The sequence below is a fragment of the Nerophis ophidion genome, linkage group LG04 (assembly GCF_033978795.1).
Source record: "Nerophis ophidion isolate RoL-2023_Sa linkage group LG04, RoL_Noph_v1.0, whole genome shotgun sequence".
Taxonomy (NCBI): domain Eukaryota; kingdom Metazoa; phylum Chordata; class Actinopteri; order Syngnathiformes; family Syngnathidae; genus Nerophis; species Nerophis ophidion.
In genome coordinates, this window is record NC_084614.1 from 2718877 (window position 1) to 2743659 (window position 24783).

Below are 24783 nucleotides of genomic sequence, written 5' to 3' on the forward strand. Positions count from 1 at the left end.
TTTAACATATTTATGTGTGAAAATGACGTGGAATTATCCAAATAAGACCACAAAATATTTTTGTTCTTTTAATATTAACATCCATTCATTCATTTTCTACCGCTTGTCCCTTTAAAAAATGTTTTTAAATATTAACATACACATATTACTTCAATATTGAACATATTTATGTGTAAAAATGACGTGGACTTATCCAATTAAGACAACAAAATGTTTATTTTTTTTAATATTAACATCCATTCATTCATTTTCTACTGCTTGTCCCTATCAATTTTTAAAAAAATATTAACATACACATATTACTTCAATATTTACCATATTTATGTGTAAAAATGACGTGGAATTATCCAATTAAGACCACAAAATATTTTTGTTCTTTTAATATTAACATCAATTCATCCATTTTCTACCGCTTGTCCCTTTAAAAAATGTTTTTAAATATTAACATACACATATTACTTCAATATTTAACATATTTATGTGTGAAAATGACGTGGAATTATCCAATTAAGACAACAAAATGTTTATTTTTTTTAATATTAACATCCATTCATTCATTTTCTACCGCTTGTCCCTATCAATTTTTTTAAAAATATTAACATACACATATTACTTCAATATTTACCATATTTATGTGTGAAAATGACGTGGAATTATCCAAATAAGACCACAAAATATTTTTGTTCTTTTAATATTAACATCCATTCATTCATCCGTAGTTTTGGATTTGTTATCCTTCCCCGGCCTGTGACGTCACAGCCCAGGGCCATGACGCATTACCCCACGTGGCCGTTGGGCGGCAGCACTTTTGCGTCGTGGGTTGTCGGCGAATGCAGCGGCCGAGTGCGCATGCGCGCGTGCGCTCACCTCGCCTGGGTGTGTCCGCCCGCGGGAGCAGGTAGTGCCGCATTTTGGGCTCGGCTTCGTGGACGATGGCGCGCGTCGTGTGGTTGCTCTTCTTCTTCTTCTTCTTCTTCTTCTTGGGTAAGACGCACATCCGGGTTCGGACAGGTGAGTCGTGCACAGGTGAGGTGACCCCCCCTCTCTGTCTCCAGGTTGTTGCGCGGCGCGGGACCTTGTGCCGCCGGGCCCCGTGGACGCCGTCGTGGGAAAGAACGTGACGCTGCGAACCCTGCTGGACCAGCCCGTCTTCACCTTCATCATCTGGAACTTCGAGAACACCCACGTCCTGACCCTCACCCCCACCTCCGTCATCGTGAACGCGCCCTACCTGGGCCGCGTGTCCGTGGACGAGCGGAGCGGCTCGCTGCACCTGGGCGCGCTCACCAAGGCCGACAGTGGGGACTACAGCGTGACCGTCGTGGCCGCCAACGGCACCACGGAGACCGGCGGGATCCTGCTGCGCGTCGCCGGTGAGTGTGCGCGCGTCTTGGCCGGGACTACTTTCCTCGGCGGAGGGAAGTCGGGGACATTCCTCAAGCGGAGGTGCGCGCTCGGGGCGTGGCTCCGCCCCCTCACGCGCACTTTTACGCACAAGTGCGCTTTGTCTCCCTCCCACAATTCGCTTGCGTCACTTCCGGTAGAGAACACCTGTGTGAAAATGGCTCATTGTCGTTGCAGATATTTAAATAACACCCGCAGTGTTATAATGAAGACAACACATGGTGTAAGTGTCTATATTAGCCTACTATCAAAATGACTTTAAAAGTCTTATATAAGTGTTATAATGAAGACAACACATGGTGTAAGTGTCTATATTAGCCTACTATCAAAATGACTTTAAAAGTCTTATATAAGTGTTATAACAAAGTCAAAACATGATGTAAATGTCTATATTAGCCTACTATCAAAATGACTTTAAAAGTCTTATATAAGTGTTATAACAAAGTCAAAACATGATGTAAATGTCTATATTAGCCTACTATCAAAATGACTTTAAAAGTCTTATATAAGTGTTATAATGAAGACAACACATGGTGTAAGTGTCTATATTAGCCTACTATCAAAATGACTTTAAAAGTCTTATATAAGTGTTATAAAGAAGACAACACATGGTGTAAGTGTTTATATTAGCCTACTATCAAAACGACTTTAAAAGTCTTATATAAGTGTTATAATGAAGACAACACATGGTGTAAGTGTCTATATTAGCCTACTATCAAAATGACTTTAAAAGTCTTATATAAGTGTTACAATGAAGACAACACATGGTGTAAGTGACTATATTAGCCTACTATCAAAATGACTTTAAAAGTCTTATATAAGTGTTATAACAAAGTCAAAACATGATGTAAATGTCTATATTAGCCTACTATCAAAATGACTTTAAAAGTCTTATATAAGTGTTATAATGAAGACAACACATGGTGTAAGTGTCTATATTAGCCTACTATCAAAATGACTTTAAAAGTCTTATATAAGTGTTATAATGAAGACAACGCATGATGTAAGTGTCTATATTAGCCTACTATCAAAATGACTTTAAAAGTCTTATATAAGTGTTATAAAGAAGACAACACATGGTGTAAGTGTCTATATTAGCCTACTATCAAAATGACTTTAAAAGTCTTATATAAGTGTTATAAAGAAGTAAACACATGGTGTAAGTGTCTATATTAGCCTACTATCAAAATGACTTTAAAAGTCTTATATAAGTGTTATAATGAAGACAACACATGGTGTAAGTGTCTATATTAGCCTACTATCAAAATGACTTTAAAAGTCTTATATAAGTGTTATAATGAAGACAACACATGATGTAAGTGTCTATATTAGCCTACTATCAAAATGACTTTAAAAGTCTTATATAAGTGTTATAATGAAGACAACACATGATGTAAGTGTCTATATTAGCCTACTATCAAAATGACTGCAAAAGTCTTATATAAGTGTTATAATGAAGACAACACATGGTGTAAGTGTCTATATTAGCCTACTATCAAAATGACTTTAAAAGTCTTATATAAGTGTTATAACAAAGTCAAAACATGATGTAAGTGTCTATGTTAGCCTACTATTAAAATGACTTTAAAAGTCTTATATAAGTGTTATAATGAAGACAACACATGGTGTAAGTGTCTATATTAGCCTACTATCAAAATGACTTTAAAAGTCTTATATAAGTGTTATAACAAAGTCAAAACATGATGTAAGTGTCTATATTAGCCTACTATCAAAATGACTTTAAAAGTCTTATATAAGTGTTATAAAGAAGACAACACATGGTGTAAGTGTCTATATTAGCCTACTATCAAAACGACTTTAAAAGTCTTATATAAGTGTTACAATGAAGACAACACATGGTGTAAGTGTCTATATTAGCCTACTATCAAAATGACTTTAAAAGTCTTATATAAGTGTTATAATGAAGACAACACATGATGTAAGTGTCTATATTAGCCTACTATCAAAATGACTTTAAAAGTCTTATATAAGTTTTATAATGAAGACAACACATGGTGTAAGTGTTTATATTAGCCTACTATCAAAATGACTTTAAAAGTCTTATATAAGTGTTATAATGAAGACAACACATGATGTAAGTGTCTATATTAGCCTACTATCAAAATGACTTTAAAAGTCTTATATAAGTGTTATAATGAAGACAACACATGATGTAAGTGTCTATATTAGCCTACTATCAAAATGACTTTAAAAGTCTTATATAAGTGTTATAATGAAGACAACACATGATGTAAGTGTCTATATTAGCCTACTATCAAAATGACTTTAAAAGTCTTATATAAGTGTTATAATGAAGACAACACATGATGTAAGTGTCTATATTAGCCTACTATCAAAATGACTTTAAAAGTCTTATATAAGTGTTATAATGAAGACAACACATGGTGTAAGTGTCTATATTAGCCTACTATCAAAATGACTTTAAAAGTCTTATATAAGTGTTATAATGAAGACAACACATGGTGTAAGTGTTTATATTAGCCTACTATCAAAATGACTTTAAAAGTCTTATATAAGTGTTATAATGAAGTCAACACATGGTGTAAGTGTCTATATTAGCCTACTATCAAAATGACTGCAAAAGTCTTATATAAGTGTTATAATGAAGACAACACATGGTGTAAGTGTCTATATTAGCCTACTATCAAAATGACTTTAAAAGTCTTATATAAGTGTTATAATGAAGACAACACATGATGTAAGTGTCTATATTAGCCTACTATCAAAATGACTTTAAAAGTCTTATATAAGTGTTATAATGAAGACAACACATGGTGTAAGTGTCTATATTAGCCTACTATCAAAATGACTTTAAAAGTCTTATATAAGTGTTATAAAGAAGACAACACATGGGGTAAGTGTCTATATTAGCCTACTATCAAAATGACTTTAAAAGTCTTATATAAGTGTTATAAAGAAGACAACACATGGTGTAAGTGTCTATAGTGGCCTACTATCAAAATGACTTTAAAAGTCTTATATAAGTGTTATAATAAAGACAACACATGATGTAAGTGTCTATATTAGCCTACTATCAAAATGACTTTAAAAGTCTTATATAAGTGTTATAAAGAAGACAACACATGGGGTAAGTGTCTATATTAGCCTACTATCAAAATGACTTTAAAAGTCTTATATAAGTGTTATAAAGAAGACAACACATGGTGTAAGTGTCTATATTAGCCTACTATCAAAATGACTTTAAAAGTCTTATATAAGTGTTATAATGAAGACAACACATGGTGTAAGTGTCTATATTAGCCTACTATCAAAATGACTTTAAAAGTCTTATATAAGTGTTATAATGAAGACAACACATGGTGTAAGTGTCTATATTAGCCTACTATCAAAATGACTTTAAAAGTCTTATATAAGTGTTATAAAGAAGACAACACATGGTGTAAGTGTCTATATTAGCCTACTATCAAAATGACTTTAAAAGTCTTATATAAGTGTTATAAAGAAGACAACACATGGTGTAAGTGTCTATATTAGCCTACTATCAAAATGACTTTAAAAGTCTTATATAAGTGTTATAAAGAAGACAACACATGGTGTAAGTGTCTATATTAGCCTACTATCAAAATGACTTTAAAAGTCTTATATAAGTGTTATAATGAAGACAACACATGATGTAAGTGTCTATATTAGCCTACTATCAAAATGACTTTAAAAGTCTTATATAAGTGTTATAAAGAAGACAACACATGGTGTAAGTGTCTATATTAGCCTACTATCAAAATGACTTTAAAAGTCTTATATAAGTGTTATAACAAAGTCAAAACATGATGTAAGTGTCTATATTAGCCTACTATCAAAATGACTTTAAAAGTCTTATATAAGTGTTATAATGAAGACAACACATGATATAAGTGTCTATATTAGCCTACTATCAAAATGACTTTAAAAGTCTTATATAAGTGTTATAATGAAGACAACACATGATGTAAGTGTTTATATTAGCCTACTATCAAAATGACTTTAAAAGTCTTATATAAGTGTTATAACAAAGTCAAAACATGATGTAAGTGTCTATATTAGCCTACTATCAAAATGACTTTAAAAGTCTTATATAAGTGTTATAAAGAAGACAACACATGATGAAAGTGTTTATATTAGCCTACTATCAAAATGACTTTAAAAGTCTTATATAAGTGTTATAAAGAAGACAACACATGATGTAAATGTCTATATTAGCCTACTATCAAAATGACTTTAAAAGTCTTATATAAGTGTTATAATGAAGACAACACATGGTGTAAGTGTCTATATTAGCCTACTATCAAAATGACTTTAAAAGTCTTATATAAGTGTTATAAAGAAGACAACACATGGTGTAAGTGTTTATATTAGCCTACTATCAAAACGACTTTAAAAGTCTTATATAAGTGTTATAATGAAGACAACACATGGTGTAAGTGTCTATATTAGCCTACTATCAAAATGACTTTAAAAGTCTTATATAAGTGTTACAATGAAGACAACACATGGTGTAAGTGACTATATTAGCCTACTATCAAAATGACTTTAAAAGTCTTATATAAGTGTTATAACAAAGTCAAAACATGATGTAAATGTCTATATTAGCCTACTATCAAAATGACTTTAAAAGTCTTATATAAGTGTTATAATGAAGACAACACATGGTGTAAGTGTCTATATTAGCCTACTATCAAAATGACTTTAAAAGTCTTATATAAGTGTTATAATGAAGACAACGCATGATGTAAGTGTCTATATTAGCCTACTATCAAAATGACTTTAAAAGTCTTATATAAGTGTTATAAAGAAGACAACACATGGTGTAAGTGTCTATATTAGCCTACTATCAAAATGACTTTAAAAGTCTTATATAAGTGTTATAAAGAAGTAAACACATGGTGTAAGTGTCTATATTAGCCTACTATCAAAATGACTTTAAAAGTCTTATATAAGTGTTATAATGAAGACAACACATGGTGTAAGTGTCTATATTAGCCTACTATCAAAATGACTTTAAAAGTCTTATATAAGTGTTATAATGAAGACAACACATGATGTAAGTGTCTATATTAGCCTACTATCAAAATGACTTTAAAAGTCTTATATAAGTGTTATAATGAAGACAACACATGATGTAAGTGTCTATATTAGCCTACTATCAAAATGACTGCAAAAGTCTTATATAAGTGTTATAATGAAGACAACACATGGTGTAAGTGTCTATATTAGCCTACTATCAAAATGACTTTAAAAGTCTTATATAAGTGTTATAACAAAGTCAAAACATGATGTAAGTGTCTATGTTAGCCTACTATTAAAATGACTTTAAAAGTCTTATATAAGTGTTATAATGAAGACAACACATGGTGTAAGTGTCTATATTAGCCTACTATCAAAATGACTTTAAAAGTCTTATATAAGTGTTATAACAAAGTCAAAACATGATGTAAGTGTCTATATTAGCCTACTATCAAAATGACTTTAAAAGTCTTATATAAGTGTTATAAAGAAGACAACACATGGTGTAAGTGTCTATATTAGCCTACTATCAAAACGACTTTAAAAGTCTTATATAAGTGTTACAATGAAGACAACACATGGTGTAAGTGTCTATATTAGCCTACTATCAAAATGACTTTAAAAGTCTTATATAAGTGTTATAATGAAGACAACACATGATGTAAGTGTCTATATTAGCCTACTATCAAAATGACTTTAAAAGTCTTATATAAGTTTTATAATGAAGACAACACATGGTGTAAGTGTTTATATTAGCCTACTATCAAAATGACTTTAAAAGTCTTATATAAGTGTTATAATGAAGACAACACATGATGTAAGTGTCTATATTAGCCTACTATCAAAATGACTTTAAAAGTCTTATATAAGTGTTATAATGAAGACAACACATGATGTAAGTGTCTATATTAGCCTACTATCAAAATGACTTTAAAAGTCTTATATAAGTGTTATAATGAAGACAACACATGATGTAAGTGTCTATATTAGCCTACTATCAAAATGACTTTAAAAGTCTTATATAAGTGTTATAATGAAGACAACACATGATGTAAGTGTCTATATTAGCCTACTATCAAAATGACTTTAAAAGTCTTATATAAGTGTTATAATGAAGACAACACATGGTGTAAGTGTCTATATTAGCCTACTATCAAAATGACTTTAAAAGTCTTATATAAGTGTTATAATGAAGACAACACATGGTGTAAGTGTTTATATTAGCCTACTATCAAAATGACTTTAAAAGTCTTATATAAGTGTTATAATGAAGTCAACACATGGTGTAAGTGTCTATATTAGCCTACTATCAAAATGACTGCAAAAGTCTTATATAAGTGTTATAATGAAGACAACACATGGTGTAAGTGTCTATATTAGCCTACTATCAAAATGACTTTAAAAGTCTTATATAAGTGTTATAATGAAGACAACACATGATGTAAGTGTCTATATTAGCCTACTATCAAAATGACTTTAAAAGTCTTATATAAGTGTTATAATGAAGACAACACATGGTGTAAGTGTCTATATTAGCCTACTATCAAAATGACTTTAAAAGTCTTATATAAGTGTTATAAAGAAGACAACACATGGGGTAAGTGTCTATATTAGCCTACTATCAAAATGACTTTAAAAGTCTTATATAAGTGTTATAAAGAAGACAACACATGGTGTAAGTGTCTATAGTGGCCTACTATCAAAATGACTTTAAAAGTCTTATATAAGTGTTATAATAAAGACAACACATGATGTAAGTGTCTATATTAGCCTACTATCAAAATGACTTTAAAAGTCTTATATAAGTGTTATAAAGAAGACAACACATGGGGTAAGTGTCTATATTAGCCTACTATCAAAATGACTTTAAAAGTCTTATATAAGTGTTATAAAGAAGACAACACATGGTGTAAGTGTCTATATTAGCCTACTATCAAAATGACTTTAAAAGTCTTATATAAGTGTTATAATGAAGACAACACATGGTGTAAGTGTCTATATTAGCCTACTATCAAAATGACTTTAAAAGTCTTATATAAGTGTTATAATGAAGACAACACATGGTGTAAGTGTCTATATTAGCCTACTATCAAAATGACTTTAAAAGTCTTATATAAGTGTTATAAAGAAGACAACACATGGTGTAAGTGTCTATATTAGCCTACTATCAAAATGACTTTAAAAGTCTTATATAAGTGTTATAAAGAAGACAACACATGGTGTAAGTGTCTATATTAGCCTACTATCAAAATGACTTTAAAAGTCTTATATAAGTGTTATAAAGAAGACAACACATGGTGTAAGTGTCTATATTAGCCTACTATCAAAATGACTTTAAAAGTCTTATATAAGTGTTATAATGAAGACAACACATGATGTAAGTGTCTATATTAGCCTACTATCAAAATGACTTTAAAAGTCTTATATAAGTGTTATAAAGAAGACAACACATGGTGTAAGTGTCTATATTAGCCTACTATCAAAATGACTTTAAAAGTCTTATATAAGTGTTATAACAAAGTCAAAACATGATGTAAGTGTCTATATTAGCCTACTATCAAAATGACTTTAAAAGTCTTATATAAGTGTTATAATGAAGACAACACATGATATAAGTGTCTATATTAGCCTACTATCAAAATGACTTTAAAAGTCTTATATAAGTGTTATAATGAAGACAACACATGATGTAAGTGTTTATATTAGCCTACTATCAAAATGACTTTAAAAGTCTTATATAAGTGTTATAACAAAGTCAAAACATGATGTAAGTGTCTATATTAGCCTACTATCAAAATGACTTTAAAAGTCTTATATAAGTGTTATAAAGAAGACAACACATGATGAAAGTGTTTATATTAGCCTACTATCAAAATGACTTTAAAAGTCTTATATAAGTGTTATAAAGAAGACAACACATGATGTAAGTGTCTATATTAGCCTACTATCAATATGACTTTAAAAGTCTTATATAAGTGTTATAATGAAGACAACACATGATGAAAGTGTTTATATTAGCCTACTATCAAAATGACTTTAAAAGTCTTATATAAGTGTTATAATGAAGACAACACATGATGTAAGTGTCTATATTAGCCTACTATCAAAATGACTTTAAAAGTCTTATATAAGTGTTATAATGAAGACAACACATGGTGTAAGTGTCTATATTAGCCTACTATCAAAATGACTTTAAAAGTCTTATATAAGTGTTATAAAGAAGACAACACATGGTGTAAGTGTCTATATTAGCCTACTATCAAAATGACTTTAAAAGTCTTATATAAGTGTTATAATGAAGACAACACATGGTGTAAGTGTCTATATTAGCCTACTATCAAAATGACTTTTAAAGTCTTATATAAGTGTTATAATGAAGTCAACACATGGTGTAAGTGTCTATATTAGCCTACTATCAAAATGACTGCAAAAGTCTTATATAAGTGTTATAATGAAGACAACACATGGTGCAAGTGTCTATATTAGCCTACTATCAAAATGACTTTAAAAGTCTTATATAAGTGTTATAATGAAGACAACACATGGTGCAAGTGTCTATATTAGCCTACTATCAAAATGACTGCAAAAGTCTTATATAAGTGTTATAATGAAGACAACACATGGTGCAAGTGTCTATATTAGCCTACTATCAAAATGACTTTAAAAGTCTTATATAAGTGTTATAAAGAAGACAACACATGATGTAAGTGTCTATATTAGCCTACTATCAAAATGACTTTAAAAGTCTTATATAAGTTTTATAATGAAGACTTTCAAAGCCCATCACAGACTTGATGACGATCACATGACCTCCCTCCCCCACACGCAGAGTCCCTGGTCATCAGGTCCAGCGTGAGCGAGGCCGTGGAACACAACGACACGGTGGTCCTGACCTGCACCGCCATCGGCTCCTTCCAGAAGTTCACCTGGCTCAACGGGACCTCGCCCATGGTGGTGGACGGCCAGCGCCTGGTGCTCAAGGAGGTCAGTCCGTGCGTCCTCGGACTTGTCCCGGACCCGCCTGAGACCCCTTGTCCCCGCCAGCGCAGAACGACACGTCCAGCCAGCTGACCATCACCGGCGTTCTCCGGACCGACCTGGCGGGACCCGTCTACTGCACGGCCAGCAACAAGGTGGACGTGGAGAAGAGCGCCCCCTTTAGCCTCCCAGTCCACTGTGAGTACTGCGCCTTTGCCTCTGTAACGCTAACCACCCCAGCTGCTAACATGCTAGCTGCTTTAGCACATTGTCCGCTGTTTGTTTTCTGGATCTGAAAAGGAGGTGTGCACGTATGTTGGTGTAAGAGTGTGCACGTATGTTGGTGTAAGAGTGTGCACATATGTTGGTGTAAGAGTGTGCACGTATGTTGGTGTAAGGGTGTGCACGTATGTTGGTGTAAGAGTGTGCACGTGTGTTGGTGTAAGAGTGTGCACGTATGTTGGTGTAAGAGTGTGCACGTATGTTGGTGTAAGGGTGTGCACGTGTGTTGGTGTAAGGGTGTGCACGTGTGTTTGTGTAAGAGTGTGCACGTATGTTGGTGTAAGAGTGTGCACGTATGTTGGTGTAAGGGTGTGCACGTGTGTTGGTGTAAGAGTGTGCACGTATGTTGGTGTAAGAGTGTGCACGTATGTTGGTGTAAGAGTGTGCACGTATGTTGGTGTAAGAGTGTGCACGTATGTTGGTGTAAGAGTGTGCACGTATGTTGGTGTAAGAGTGTGCACGTGTGTTGGTGTAAGAGTGTGCACGTATGTTGGTGTAAGAGTGTGCACGTATGTTGGTGTAAGAGTGTGCACGTATGTTGGTGTAAGGGTGTGCACGTGTGTTGGTGTAAGAGTGTGCACGTATGTTGGTGTAAGAGTTTGCACGTGTGTTGGTGTAAGAGTGTGCACGTATGTTGGTGTAAGAGTGTGCATGTATGTTGGTGTAAGAGTGTGCACGTATGTTGGTGTAAGAGTGTGCACGTGTGTTTGTGTAAGAGTGTGCACGTATGTTGGTGTAAGAGTGTGCACGTATGTTGGTGTAAGAGTGTGCACGTATGTTGGTGTAAGAGTGTGCACGTATGTTGGTGTAAGAGTGTGCACGTATGTTGGTGTAAGAGTGTGCACGTATGTTGGTGTAAGAGTGAGCACGTATGTTGGTGTAAGAGTGTGCATGTATGTTGGTGTAAGAGTGTGCACGTATGTTGGTGTAAGAGTGTGCAAGTATGTTGGTGTAAGAGTGTGCACGTGTGTTGGTGTAAGAGTGTGCACGTGTGTTGGTGTAAGAGTGTGCACGTATGTTGGTGTAAGAGTGTGCACGTATGTTGGTGTAAGAGTGTGCACGTGTGTTGGTGTAAGAGTGTGCACGTGTGTTGGTGTAAGAGTGTGCACGTGTGTTGGTGTAAGAGCGTGCAAGTATGTTGGTGTAAGAGCGTGCACGTGTGTTGGTGGAAGAGTGTGCACGTATGTTGGTGTAAGAGTGTGCACGTATGTTGGTGTAAGAGTGTGCACGTATGTTGGTGTAAGAGTGTGCACGTGTGTTGGTGTAAGAGTGTGCACGTATGTTGGTGTAAGAGTGTGCACGTATGTTGGTGTAAGAGTGTGCACGTATGTTGGTGTAAGAGTGTGCACGTATGTTGGTGTAAGAGTGTGCACGTGTGTTGGTGTAAGAGTGTGCACGTCTGTTGGTGTAAGAGTGTGCATGTATGTCGGTGTAAGAGTGTGCACGTATGTTGGTGTAAGAGTGTGCACGTGTGTTGGCGTAAGAGTGTGCACGTTGGTGTAAGAGTGTGCACGTATGTTGGTGTAAGAGTGTGCACGTATGTTGGTGTAAGAGTGTGCACGTGTGTTGGTGTAAGAGTGTGCACGTGTGTTGGTGTAAGAGTGTGCACGTGTGTTTGTGTAAGAGTGTGCACGTGTGTTGGTGTAAGAGTGTGCACGTGTGTCGGTGTAAGAGTGTGCACGTATGTCGGTGTAAGAGTGTGCACGTATGTCGGTGTAAGAGTGTGCACGTGTGTCGGTGTAAGAGTGTGCACGTGTGTCGGTGTAAGAGTGTGCACGTCTGTTGGTGTAAGAGTGTGCACGTATGTTGGTGTAAGAGTGTGCACGTGTGTTGGTGCAAGAGTGTGCACGTGTGTTGGTGTAAGAGTGTGCACGTATGTTGGTGTAAGAGTGTGCACGTGTGTTGGCGTAAGAGTGTGCACGTATGTTGGCGTAAGAGTGTGCATGTATGTCGGTGTAAGAGTGTGCACGTATGTCGGTGTAAGAGTGTGCACGTGTGTTGGTGTAAGAATGTGCACGTATGTTGGTGTAAGAGTGTGCACGTATGTTGGTGTAAGAGTGTGCACGTGTGTTGGTGTAAGAGTGTGCACGTATGTTGGTGTAAGAGTGTGCACGTATGTTGGTGTAAGAGTGTGCACGTGTGTTGGCGTAAGAGTGTGCACGTATGTTGGTGTAAGAGTGTGCATGTATGTCGGTGTAAGAGTGTGCACGTATGTCGGTGTAAGAGTGTGCACGTGTGTTGGTGTAAGAATGTGCACGTATGTTGGTGTAAGAGTGTGCACGTATGTTGGTGTAAGAGTGTGCACGTGTGTTGGTGTAAGAGTGTGCACGTCTGTTGGTGTAAGAGTGTGCATGTATGTCGGTGTAAGAGTGTGCACGTATGTCGGTGTAAGAGTGTGCACGTGTGTTGGTGTAAGAATGTGCACGTATGTTGGTGTAAGAGTGTGCACGTATGTTGGTGTAAGAGTGTGCACGTGTGTTGGTGTAAGAGTGTGCACGTATGTTGGTGTAAGAGTGTGCACGTGTGTTGGTGTAAGAGTGTGCACGTATGTTGGTGTAAGAGTGTGCACGTGTGTTGGCGTAAGAGTGTGCACGTTGGTGTAAGAGTGTGCACGTATGTTGGTGTAAGAGTGTGCACGTATGTTGGTGTAAGAGTGTGCACGTGTGTTGGTGTAAGAGTGTGCACGTGTGTTGGTGTAAGAGTGTGCACGTGTGTTTGTGTAAGAGTGTGCACGTGTGTTGGTGTAAGAGTGTGCACGTGTGTCGGTGTAAGAGTGTGCACGTATGTCGGTGTAAGAGTGTGCACGTATGTCGGTGTAAGAGTGTGCACGTGTGTCGGTGTAAGAGTGTGCACGTGTGTCGGTGTAAGAGTGTGCACGTCTGTTGGTGTAAGAGTGTGCACGTATGTTGGTGTAAGAGTGTGCACGTGTGTTGGTGCAAGAGTGTGCACGTGTGTTGGTGTAAGAGTGTGCACGTATGTTGGTGTAAGAGTGTGCACGTGTGTTGGCGTAAGAGTGTGCACGCGTGTTGGTGTAAGAGTGTGCACGTGTGTTGGTGTAAGAGTGTGCACGTGTGTTGGTGTAAGAGTGTGCACGTGTGTTGGTGTAAGAGTGTGCACGTTTGTTGGTGTAAGAGTGTGCACGTATGTTGGTGTAAGAGTGTGCACGTGTGTTGGTGTAAGAGTGTGCACGTGTGTTGGTGTAAGAGTGTGCACGTGTGTTGGTGTAAGAGAGTGCACGTATGTTGGTGTAAGAGTGTGCACGTGTGTTGGTGTAAGAGTGTGCACGTGTGTTGGTGTAAGAGTGTGCACGTGTGTTGGTGTAAGAGTGTGCACGTGTGTTGGTGTAAGAGTGTGCACGTGTGTTGGTGTAAGAGTGTGCACGTGTGTTGGTGTAAGAGTGTGCACGTGTGTTGGTGTAAGAGTGTGCACGTGTGTTGGTGTAAGAGTGTGCACGTATGTTGGTGTAAGAGTGTGCACGTGTGTTGGTGTAAGAGTGTGCACGTATGTTGGTGTAAGAGTGTGCACGTGTGTTGGTGTAAGAGTGTGCACGTGTGTTGGTGTAAGAGTGTGCACGTGTGTTGGTGTAAGAGTGTGCACGTGTGTTGGTGTAAGAGTGTGCACGTGTGTTGGTGTAAGAGTGTGCACGTGTGTTGGTGTAAGAGTGTGCACGTATGTTGGTGTAAGAGTGTGCACGTGTGTTGGTGTAAGAGTGTGCACGTATGTTGGTGTAAGAGTGTGCACGTGTGTTGGTGTAAGAGTGTGCACGTATGTTGGTGTAAGAGTGTGATGTCACATGACCACTGACATGATGTCACATGACCACTGACATGATGTCACATGACCACTGACATGTCACATGACCACTGACATGATGTCACATGACCACCGACATGATGTCACATGACCACTGACATGTCACATGACCACTGACATGATGTCACATGACCACTGACATGATGTCACATGACCACTGACATGTCACATGACCACTGACATGATGTCACATGACCACTGACATGATGTCACATGACCACTGACATGTCACATGACCACTGACATGATGTCACATGACCACTGACATGATGTCACATGACCACTGACATGATGTCACATGACCACTGACATGTCACATGACCACTGACATGATGTCACATGACCACTGACATGATGTCACATGACCACTGACATGATGTCACATGACCACTGACATGTCACATGACCACTGACATGATGTCACATGACCACTGACATGATGTCACATGACCACTGACATGATGTCACATGACCACCGACATGATGTCACATGACCACTGACATGATGTCACATGACCACTGACATGTCACATGACCACTGACATGATGTCACATGACCACTGACATGATGTCACATGACCACTGACATGATGTCACATGACCACTGACATGATGTCACATGACCACCGACATGATGTCACATGACCACTGACATGATGTCACATGACCACTGACATGTCACATGACCACTGACATGATGTCACATGACCACTGACATGATGTCACATGACCACTGACATGATGTCACATGACCACTGACATGATGTCACATGACCACTGACATGATGTCACATGACCACCGACATGATGTCACATGACCACTGACATGATGTCACATGACCACTGACATGATGTCACATGACCACTGACATGTCACATGACCACTGACATGATGTCACATGACCACTGACATGATGTCACATGACCACTGACATGATGTCACATGACCACTGACATGATGTCACATGACCACCGACATGATGTCACATGACCACTGACATGATGTCACATGACCACTGACATGTCACATGACCACTGACATGATGTCACATGGCCACTGACATGATGTCACATGACCACTGACATGATGTCACATGACCACTGACATGATGTCACATGACCACGTGCTCCTCAGACGGTCCCGACCCCATCGCCCTCACGCCCGCAGACGTGCCGCGCTTCCTCCAAGCCGGCGCCGACTTCAACCTGACGTGTTCCACGCGGTCCAGCCCGGCCGCCAGCATCAGGTGGTACCAGAACCAGAGCCTGTTGGAGACGGCGGGGAGTGTGTTGGCGCTGAGTGTGGTGCAACAACACCCGCTGTGGCGACACATGTCCACCTACACCTGCAGGGCCGCCAACGCCAAGACACTGCGCCAAGTCTCCTCCCCCGGCGCCACCTTCTCCGTCATTGGTGAGTCACGTGACTGCTACACACACACACACACACACACACACACACACACACACACACACACACACACACACACACACACACACACACACACACACACACACACAGTGTGGCACTTGCATGTTCTTTTTACCTTTCTTTATATAACCTTATTCCAATTTTACACTCTTACTTCCTTTTGACCACACTCTTACTTCCTTTTGACCGGACTCTTACTTCCTTTTGACCACACTCTTACTTCCTTTTGACCACACTCTTACTTCCTTTTGACCGGACTCTTACTTCCTTTTGACCACACTCTTACTTCCTTTTGACCACACTCTTACTTCCTTTTGACCACACTCTTACTTCCTTTTGACCACACTCTTACTTCCTTTTGACCACACTCTTACTTCCTTTTGACCACACTCTTACTTCCTTTTGACCACACTCTTACTTCCTTTTGACCACACTCTTACTTCCTTTTGACCACACTCTTACTTCCTTTTGACCACACTCTTACTTCCTTTTGACCACACTCTTACTTCCTTTTGACCACACTCTTACTTCCTTTTGACCACACTCTTACTTCCTTTTGACCACACTCTTACTTCCTTTTGACCACACTCTTACTTCCTTTTGACCGGACTCTTACTTCCTTTTGACCACACTCTTACTTCCTTTTGACCCCACTCTTACTTCCTTATGACCACACTCTTACTTCCTTTTGACCACACTCTTACTTCCTTTTGACCGGACTCTTACTTCCTTTTGACCACACTCTTACTTCCTTTTGACCACACTCTTACTTCCTTTTGACCGGACTCTTACTTCCTTTTGACCACACTCTTACTTCCTTTTGACCACACTCTTACTTCCTTTTGACCCCACTCTTACTTCCTTATGACCACACTCTTACTTCCTTTTGACCACACTCTTACTTCCTTTTGACCACACTCTTACTTCCTTTTGACCGGACTCTTACTTCCTTTTGACCACCCTCTTACTTCCTTTTGACCCCACTCTTACTTCCTTTTGACCACACTCTTGCTTCCTTTTGACCACACTCCTACTTCCTTTTGACCACACTCTTACTTCCTTTTGACCACACTCTTACTTCCTTTTGACCCCACTCTTACTTCCTTTTGACCACACTCTTACTTCCTTTTGACCACACTCTTACTTCCTTTTGACCACACTCTTACTTCCTTTTGACCACACTCTTACTTCCTTTTGACCACACTCTTACTTCCTTTTGACCACACTCTTACTTCCTTTACACCGCCCTCTTACTTTCTTTTGACCACACTCTTACTTCCTTTTGACCACACTCTTACTTCCTTTTGACCGCACTCTTACTTCCTTTCGACCACACTCTTACTTCCTTTACACCGCCCTCTTACTTCCTTTTGACCGCACTCTTACTTCCTTATGACCACACTCTTACTTCCTTTTGACCGCACTCTTACTTCCTTTTTATTCTTGCTTCCTTCTGACCGCACTCTTACTTCCTTTTGACCGCACTCTTACTTCCTTTTGACCGCACTCTTACTTCCTTTTGACCGCACTCTTACTTCCTTTTGACCACTCTCTTACTTCCTTTCGACCACTCTCTTACTTCCTTTCGACCGCACTCTTACTTCCTTTCGACCACACTCTTACTTCCTTTCGACCACACTCTTACTTCCTTTTCACCGCACTCTTACTTCCTTTCGACCGCACTCTTACTTCCTTTCGACCACACTCATACTTCCTTTTGACCACACTCTTACTTCCTTTTGACCACACTCATACTTCCTTTCGACCACACTCTTACTTCCTTTTGACCGCACTCTTACTTCCTTTCGACCACACTCTTACTTCCTTTACACCGCCCTCTTACTTCCTTTTGACCGCACTCTTACTTCCTTATGACCACACTCTTACTTCCTTTTGACCGCACTCTTACTTCCTTTTTATTCTTGCTTCCTTCTGACCCCACTCTTACTTCCTTTTGACCGCACTCTTACTTCCTTTTGACCGCACTCTTACTTCCTTTTGACCGCACTCTTACTTCCTTTCGACCACTCTCTTACTTCCTTTCGACCGCACTCTTACTTCCTTTCGACCACACTCTTACTTCCTTTCGACCACACTCTTACTTCCTTTTCACCGCACTCTTACTTCCTTTCGACCGCACTCTTACTTCCTTTCGACCACACTCATACTTCCTTTTGACCACACTCTTACTTCCTTTTGACCACACTCATACTTCCTTTCGACCACACTCTTACTTCCTTTTGACCACTCTCTTACTTCCTTATGACCGCACTCTTACTTCCTTTCGACCGCACTCTTACTTCCTTTCGACCACACTCATACTTCCTTTTGACCACACTCTTACTTCCTTTTGACCACACTCATACTTCCTTTCGACCACACTCTTACTTCCTTTTGACCACACTCTTACTTCCTTTTGACCACACTCTTACTTCCTTATGACCACACTCTTACTTCCTTTTGACCACACTCTTACTTCCTTTCGATCCACACTCTTACTTCCTTTTGACCACACTCTTACTTCCTTTTGACCACACTCTTACTTCCTTTTGACCGGACTCTTACTTCCTTTTGACCACACTCTTACTTCCTTTTGACCACACTCTTACTTCCTTTCGACCACACTCTTACTTCCTTTTGACCACACTCTTACTTCCTTTTGACCACACTCTTACTTCCTTTTCACCGCCCTCTTACTTCCTTTTGACCACACTCTTACTTCCTTTTGACCACACTCTTACTTCCTTTTGACCACACTCTTACTTCCTTATGACCCCACTCTTACTTCCTTTTGACCACACTCTTACTTCCTTATGACCCCACTCTTACTTCCTTTTCACCGCACTCTTACTTCCTTATGACCGCAGTCTTACTTCCTTTACACCGCCCTCTTCCTCTTCCTTCCAGAACCGGTGTTGGGCGTCAACATGAGCGGTCCAAGCGGCGTGCTGATGGCGGGCAACAGCACCGCCAACCTCAGTTGCCGGGCAACAGCGGGCACAGTGACGACCCGGACCTGGCTGAAGGACGGCCAGCCCGTGGCGGGCGGCGGCCGCGTGACGCTGTCAGCCGACGGCGGTTCACTGATGATAGCGCCGTTGCAGAAGGAAGACAACGGCGAGTTCCAGTGCCAGTTTGCCAACCCGGTCAGCAGCCAGAGAGCCTCGTACAAGATGGTGGTCATGTGTGAGTGTTTACTTCCTCATCACGTGTCAGTGGAAGGCTGAGGTGGTGACACGCCCCCTTGAGAAGTGCGGCGGCATTGCGTGACGCTAGCTTCCTGTCCGCAGTCGGCCCTGAGGCGGTGGCGGTGAGCGGCCAGAGCGCGGTGGAGGTGCGAGGCGGCGTGACGCTCACCTGCTCGGCTGCGTCCGTCCCCCCGGCCAACTTCACCTGGAAGTTCAACGGCACGCTTACCGACGTCAAAACGGCCGCGTACGTCATCGGTGAGGCCGTGTACAAGAACACGGGCGCCTACATGTGCCAGGCGCACAACGCCGTCACCGGCAAGACCGCCACGCACACGCACAACCTGTCCGTCAGAGGTGAGACGCCGTGCGGTGGGAGGGGCTTCCACCTGGAAGTTGTCTCACTTCCTGTGTTGTCGCCGCAGAGGAGGGCACGCTGCAACAAGGCCTGTCGGACGGCGCCATCGCCGGAATCATCATCGGCATCCTGGCCGCCTTGGCCCTGGCCATCGGACTCATCTTTTACTGCAGGCAGAAAGTCCCGTAAGTAGTCCGCCTGCGTGGGGGCGGGGCTTGGAGCGCCACCTTGTGGCCGACGTCCGCCTCCTGGCAGCTTGTCCTGATGGACGAGAAGCAGCTTGTTGTTTTTTTTATGGGCTCGCTCGCACACCATGAATTATCTCGGATTGAATTCTCCTCATTCCTCCGCCGCCGTGGCGTCTTGCAACATGTTGGCCTTGTGCACACACACACACACACACACACACACACACACACACACACACACACACACTATGAAGTCCTTGCATGAGCCTTTCACTGACTTTGCTTCATTTGTAAATTAAGGAGTTGTTTCCTTGTTATTCTGTCACAGCCTTGTCATTGTGTGTGTGTGTGTGTGTGTGTGTGTGTGTGTGTGTGTGTGTGTGTGCAGGGTGGAGTCCCCGTACTAGTGAGCGTGGTGCACGCTGATGCCGGTAAGTCACATGACCAAGTCCCATGGTGTGTGGTCATGAGGGCTGATGTGGGAGGTTTGTGTTGCGTCCACAGGAGGCACCGGTCCAGACCCCCCCCCCCCCCCCTCTCCCCCCGGTGTGTCTCCACCCCCCAACCCCACCTTGTCCCCGTCGACAGAAACGTAGCTCGTCTGCTGGGCTGAGCGGCTGTCAATCATCAGATATTTGCCTTCATCACCTCACCGCCTATTTGGCCCCGCCCACAGCTGGGCAGGATGCCCAAGCTATCGGTTACATCGATGATGGACTTTGTGACTGTTTGGAACACCCGAGGACACACACACACACACACACACCCTGTGGTGGGCGGAGTCTGAGCCTCGTCACATTCCAAAAGATTTGAAATATATTTTGATTGTTTACTAGTGGTTATTATATCACATCATATTACATCTTTTTAACTGCTGTCTTGGCCGCACTCTTACTTCCTTTTGACCACACTTTTATTTCCTTTTAATCGCACTCTTACTTCCTTTTGACCACACTTTTATTTCCTTTTAATCGCAGTCTTACTTCCTTTTGACCCCACACTTATTTCCTTTTAACCACACTTTTATTTCCTTTTAATCGCACTCTTACTTCCTTTTGGCCGCACTCTTACTTCCTTTTCACCACACTTTTATTTCCTTTTAATCGCACTCTTACTTCCTTTTGACCACACTCTTACTTCCTTTTGGCCACACTCTTACTTCCTTTTGACCACACTTTTATTTCCTTTTAATCGCACTCTTACTTCCTTTTGACCACACTCTTACTTCCTTTTGACCACACTCTTACTTCCTTTTGACCGCACTATTACTTCCTTTTTATTCTTACTTCCTTTTGACCCCTCTTACTTCCTTTTTACCCCACTCTTACTTCCTTTTGACCCCACTCTTACTTCCTTTTGACCACACTCTTACTTCCTTTTTATTCTTACTTCCTTTTGACCCCACTCTTACTTCCTTCTGACCCCACTCTTACTTCCTTTTAATTCTTACTTCCTTTTGACCCCACTCTTACTTCCTTTCTATATTTACTTCCTTTTGACATCACTCTTACTTCCTTTTGACCCCACTCTTACTTCCTTTCTATTCTTACTTCCTTTTGACCGCACTTTTACTTCCTTTTAATTCTTACTTCCTTTTGACTCCACTCTTACTTCCTTTTGACCCCACTCTTACTTCCTTTTGACCCCACTCTTACTTCCTTTTGACCCCACTCTTACTTCCTTTCTATTCTTACTTCCTTTTGACCGCACTTTTACTTCCTTTTAATTCTTACTTCCTTTTGACTCCACTCTTACTTCCTTTTGACCCCACTCTTACTTCCTTTCTATTCTTACTTCCTTTTGACCGCACTTTTACTTCCTTTTAATTCTTACTTCCTTTTGACACCACTCTTACTTCCTTTTGACCCCACTCTTACTTCCTTTCTATTCTTACTTCCTTTTGACCGCACATTTACTTCCTTTTAATTCTTACTTCCTTTTGATCACATTCTTACTTCCTTTTGACCACACTCTTACTTCCTTTTGACCACACTCTTACTTCCTTTTGACCGCACTATTACTTCCTTTTTATTCTTACTTCCTTTTGACCCCTCTTACTTCCTTTTTACCCCACTCTTACTTCCTTTTGACCCCACTCTTACTTCCTTTTGACCACACTCTTACTTCCTTTTTATTCTTACTTCCTTTTGACCCCACTCTTACTTCCTTCTGACCCCACTCTTACTTCCTTTTAATTCTTACTTCCTTTTGACCCCACTCTTACTTCCTTTCTATATTTACTTCCTTTTGACATCACTCTTACTTCCTTTTGACCCCACTCTTACTTCCTTTCTATTCTTACTTCCTTTTGACCGCACTTTTACTTCCTTTTAATTCTTACTTCCTTTTGACACCACTCTTACTTCCTTTTGACCCCACTCTTACTTCCTTTCTATTCTTACTTCCTTTTGACCGCACTTTTACTTCCTTTTAATTCTTTCTTCCTTTTGACACCACTCTTACTTCCTTTTGACCCCACTCTTACTTCCTTTCTATTCTTACTTCCTTTTGACCGCACATTTACTTCCTTTTAATTCTTACTTCCTTTTGACCCCACTCTTACTTCCTTCTGACCCCACTCTTACTTCCTTTCTATTCTTACTTCCTTTTGACCGCACTTTTACTTCCTTTTAATTCTTACTTCCTTTTGACCGCACTCTTACTTCCTTTTAATTCTTACTTCCTTTTGACATCACTCTTACTTCCTTTTGACCCCACTCTTACTTCCTTTCTATTCTTACTTCCTTTTGACCGCACTTTTACTTCCTTTTAATTCTTACTTCCTTTTGACACCACTCTTACTTCCTTTTGACCCCACTCTTACTTCCTTTCTATTCTTACTTCCTTTTGACCGCACTTTTACTTCCTTTTAATTCTTACTTCCTTTTGACTCCACTCTTACTTCCTTTCGACCCCACTCTTACTTCCTTTCTATTCTTACTTCCTTTTGACCGCACTTTTACTTCCTTTTAATTCTTACTTCCTTTTGACACCACTCTTACTTCCTTTTGACCCCACTCTTACTTCCTTTCTATTCTTACTTCCTTTTGACCGCACATTTACTTCCTTTTAATTTTTACTTCCTTTTGACCACATTCTTACTTCCTTTTGACCCCACTCTTACTTCCTTTCTATTCTTACTTCCTTTTGACCGCACTTTTACTTCCTTTTAATTCTTACTTCCTTTTGACACCACTCTTACTTCCTTTTGACCCCACTCTTACTTCCTTTCTATTCTTACTTCCTTTTGACCGCACATTTACTTCCTTTTAATTCTTACTTCCTTTTGACCACATTCTTACTTCCTTCTGACCCCACTCTTACTTCCTTTTAATTCTTACTTCCTTTTGACCCCACTCTTACTTCCTTTCTATATTTACTTCCTTTTGACATCACTCTTACTTCCTTTTGACCCCACTCTTACTTCCTTTCTATTCTTACTTCCTTTTGACCGCACTTTTACTTCCTTTTAATTCTTACTTCCTTTTGACACCACTCTTACTTCCTTTTGACCCCACTCTTACTTCCTTTCTATTCTTACTTCCTTTTGATCGCACATTTACTTCCTTTTAATTCTTACTTCCTTTTGACCCCACTCTTACTTCCTTCTGACCCCACTCTTACTTCCTTTTAATTCTTACTTCCTTTTGACCCCACTCTTACTTCCTTTCTATATTTACTTCCTTTTGACATCACTCTTACTTCCTTTTGACCCCACTCTTACTTCCTTTCTATTCTTACTTCCTTTTGACCGCACTTTTACTTCCTTTTAATTCTTACTTCCTTTTGACTCCACTCTTACTTCCTTTTGACCACACTCTTACTTCCTTTCTATTCTTACTTCCTTTTGACCGCACTTTTACTTCCTTTTAATTCTTACTTCCTTTTGACTCCACTCTTACTTCCTTTTGACCCCACTCTTACTTCCTTTCTATTCTTGCTTCCTTTTGACCGCACATTTACTTCCTTTTAATTCTTACTTCCTTTTGACCACATTCTTACTTCCTTTTGACACCACTCTTACTTCCTTTTGACCGCACTCTTACTTCCTTTTAATTCTTACTTCCTTTTGACCACACTCTCACTTCATTGACTACACTCTTGCTTCCGTTCTGGAGACCTGACACACACACACACACACACACACACACACACACACACACACACACACACACACACACACACAGTAAAACCGTTGTGGGCGGAGTCTAAGCCTCTTCACATTCCCAAGAATGGGATTTTATAGTTTGATTATTTCGTTAATAATGGCGACAATAAAAATGTTTTTAAGGTTGACTTTGTCGCCACAAGCAGCTGACCTCCTTGTCGTCGCTCCCGCGGGGACAATGGCCAGGAAGATGAAGCGTTGCCATGGCTACCTGCCGCCTCTCAGGTGGTCACGGAGGCCTCCAGCTCAGTGGAATGTTTCCGACAAGACGCAACTTGCTGAGGGCGGCGATGTACGTTTGACATTTTCTTGGATGTGTGTGTGTGTGTGTGTGTGTGTGTGTGTGTGTGTGTGTGTGTGTGTGTGTGTGTGTGTGTGTGTGTGTGTGTGTGTGTGTGTGTGTGTGTACGTGCACTGACCTCCAGGAAAGTATTTATTGTTTTTACAAAGAGCAGCTGAAGATCCTCGCTGGTGTTTGCTCGTCTTATGTAAATAAAGCGCTCACATGATTAGGAAAAGCACGCGCATCAGAACTCAGAATTGTGTAAATGTAACCTCTGATAACTCCGCCTTGTTGTTGTTGTTGTTGTTGTTGACACTTTGCTTGCTGGGGATGTTTGTTTATTTTTGTCAATGGCTTCCCAAGAATAAAAAGTAGGCTTTGAAAGAAGTGGACTTGTGTGCCTTCTTGCCTCGCCCCTGGTGTCGCAACAAGCTGGCACTGGAAACACTCCCGACGCTCCCTGAACGCATCGCGAACGTTGGAACGTGTTTGCCCTGCTCTTGTTGCCTTGGTGACCGACCGGGGAGCACCTTCAGCCAATCAGGGGGCAGGTGACCTCATGGCAGTTTAAGGCTGGGGGGGGGCGGGGCTAAAACAGAAGTTGTCGAGCAGGAATGTTGCGTCCTACCTTTTGTCGTCTTGCGGAAGACACACACACGCACACACC

General features: G+C 40.1%; 1 protein-coding gene across 2 annotated transcripts; it reads left to right on the forward strand.

The window, feature by feature from the left end:
* The first annotated feature begins 837 nt into the window (after positions 1–837).
* On the forward strand, positions 838–24503 carry LOC133550734 (carcinoembryonic antigen-related cell adhesion molecule 2-like). Of its 2 annotated transcripts, none has more exons than XM_061896734.1 (10): positions 838–984; positions 1056–1373; positions 10256–10410; positions 10476–10602; positions 15635–15913; positions 18839–19117; positions 19222–19476; positions 19545–19662; positions 20054–20096; positions 20170–24503. In XM_061896734.1, exons 1-9 carry the CDS (start codon positions 933–935, stop codon positions 20070–20072), a joined length of 1602 nt encoding a protein of 533 aa, XP_061752718.1. In that variant the 5' UTR covers positions 838–932; the 3' UTR covers positions 20073–20096; positions 20170–24503. The 2 variants fall into 2 exon arrangements, with proteins under 2 accessions (XP_061752718.1, XP_061752719.1); XM_061896735.1 differs by having other exon boundaries at positions 23957–24503.
* Positions 24504–24783: the final 280 nt, after the last annotated feature.

What these genes read in the sequence shown, in the direction of transcription:
- LOC133550734 (XM_061896734.1), top strand. Translation starts at nt 933, where the DNA reads ATGGCGCGCGTCGTGTGGTTGCTCTTCTTCTTCTTCTTCTTCTTCTTC. An exon ending in AGCGCCTGGTGCTCAAGGAG is followed by an intron (nt 10,411 to 10,475) that starts GTCAGTCCGTGC and finishes CCGCCAGCGCAG; the next exon opens with AACGACACGTCCAGCCAGCT. An exon ending in CTTTAGCCTCCCAGTCCACT is followed by an intron (nt 10,603 to 15,634) that starts GTGAGTACTGCG and finishes CGTGCTCCTCAG; the next exon opens with ACGGTCCCGACCCCATCGCC.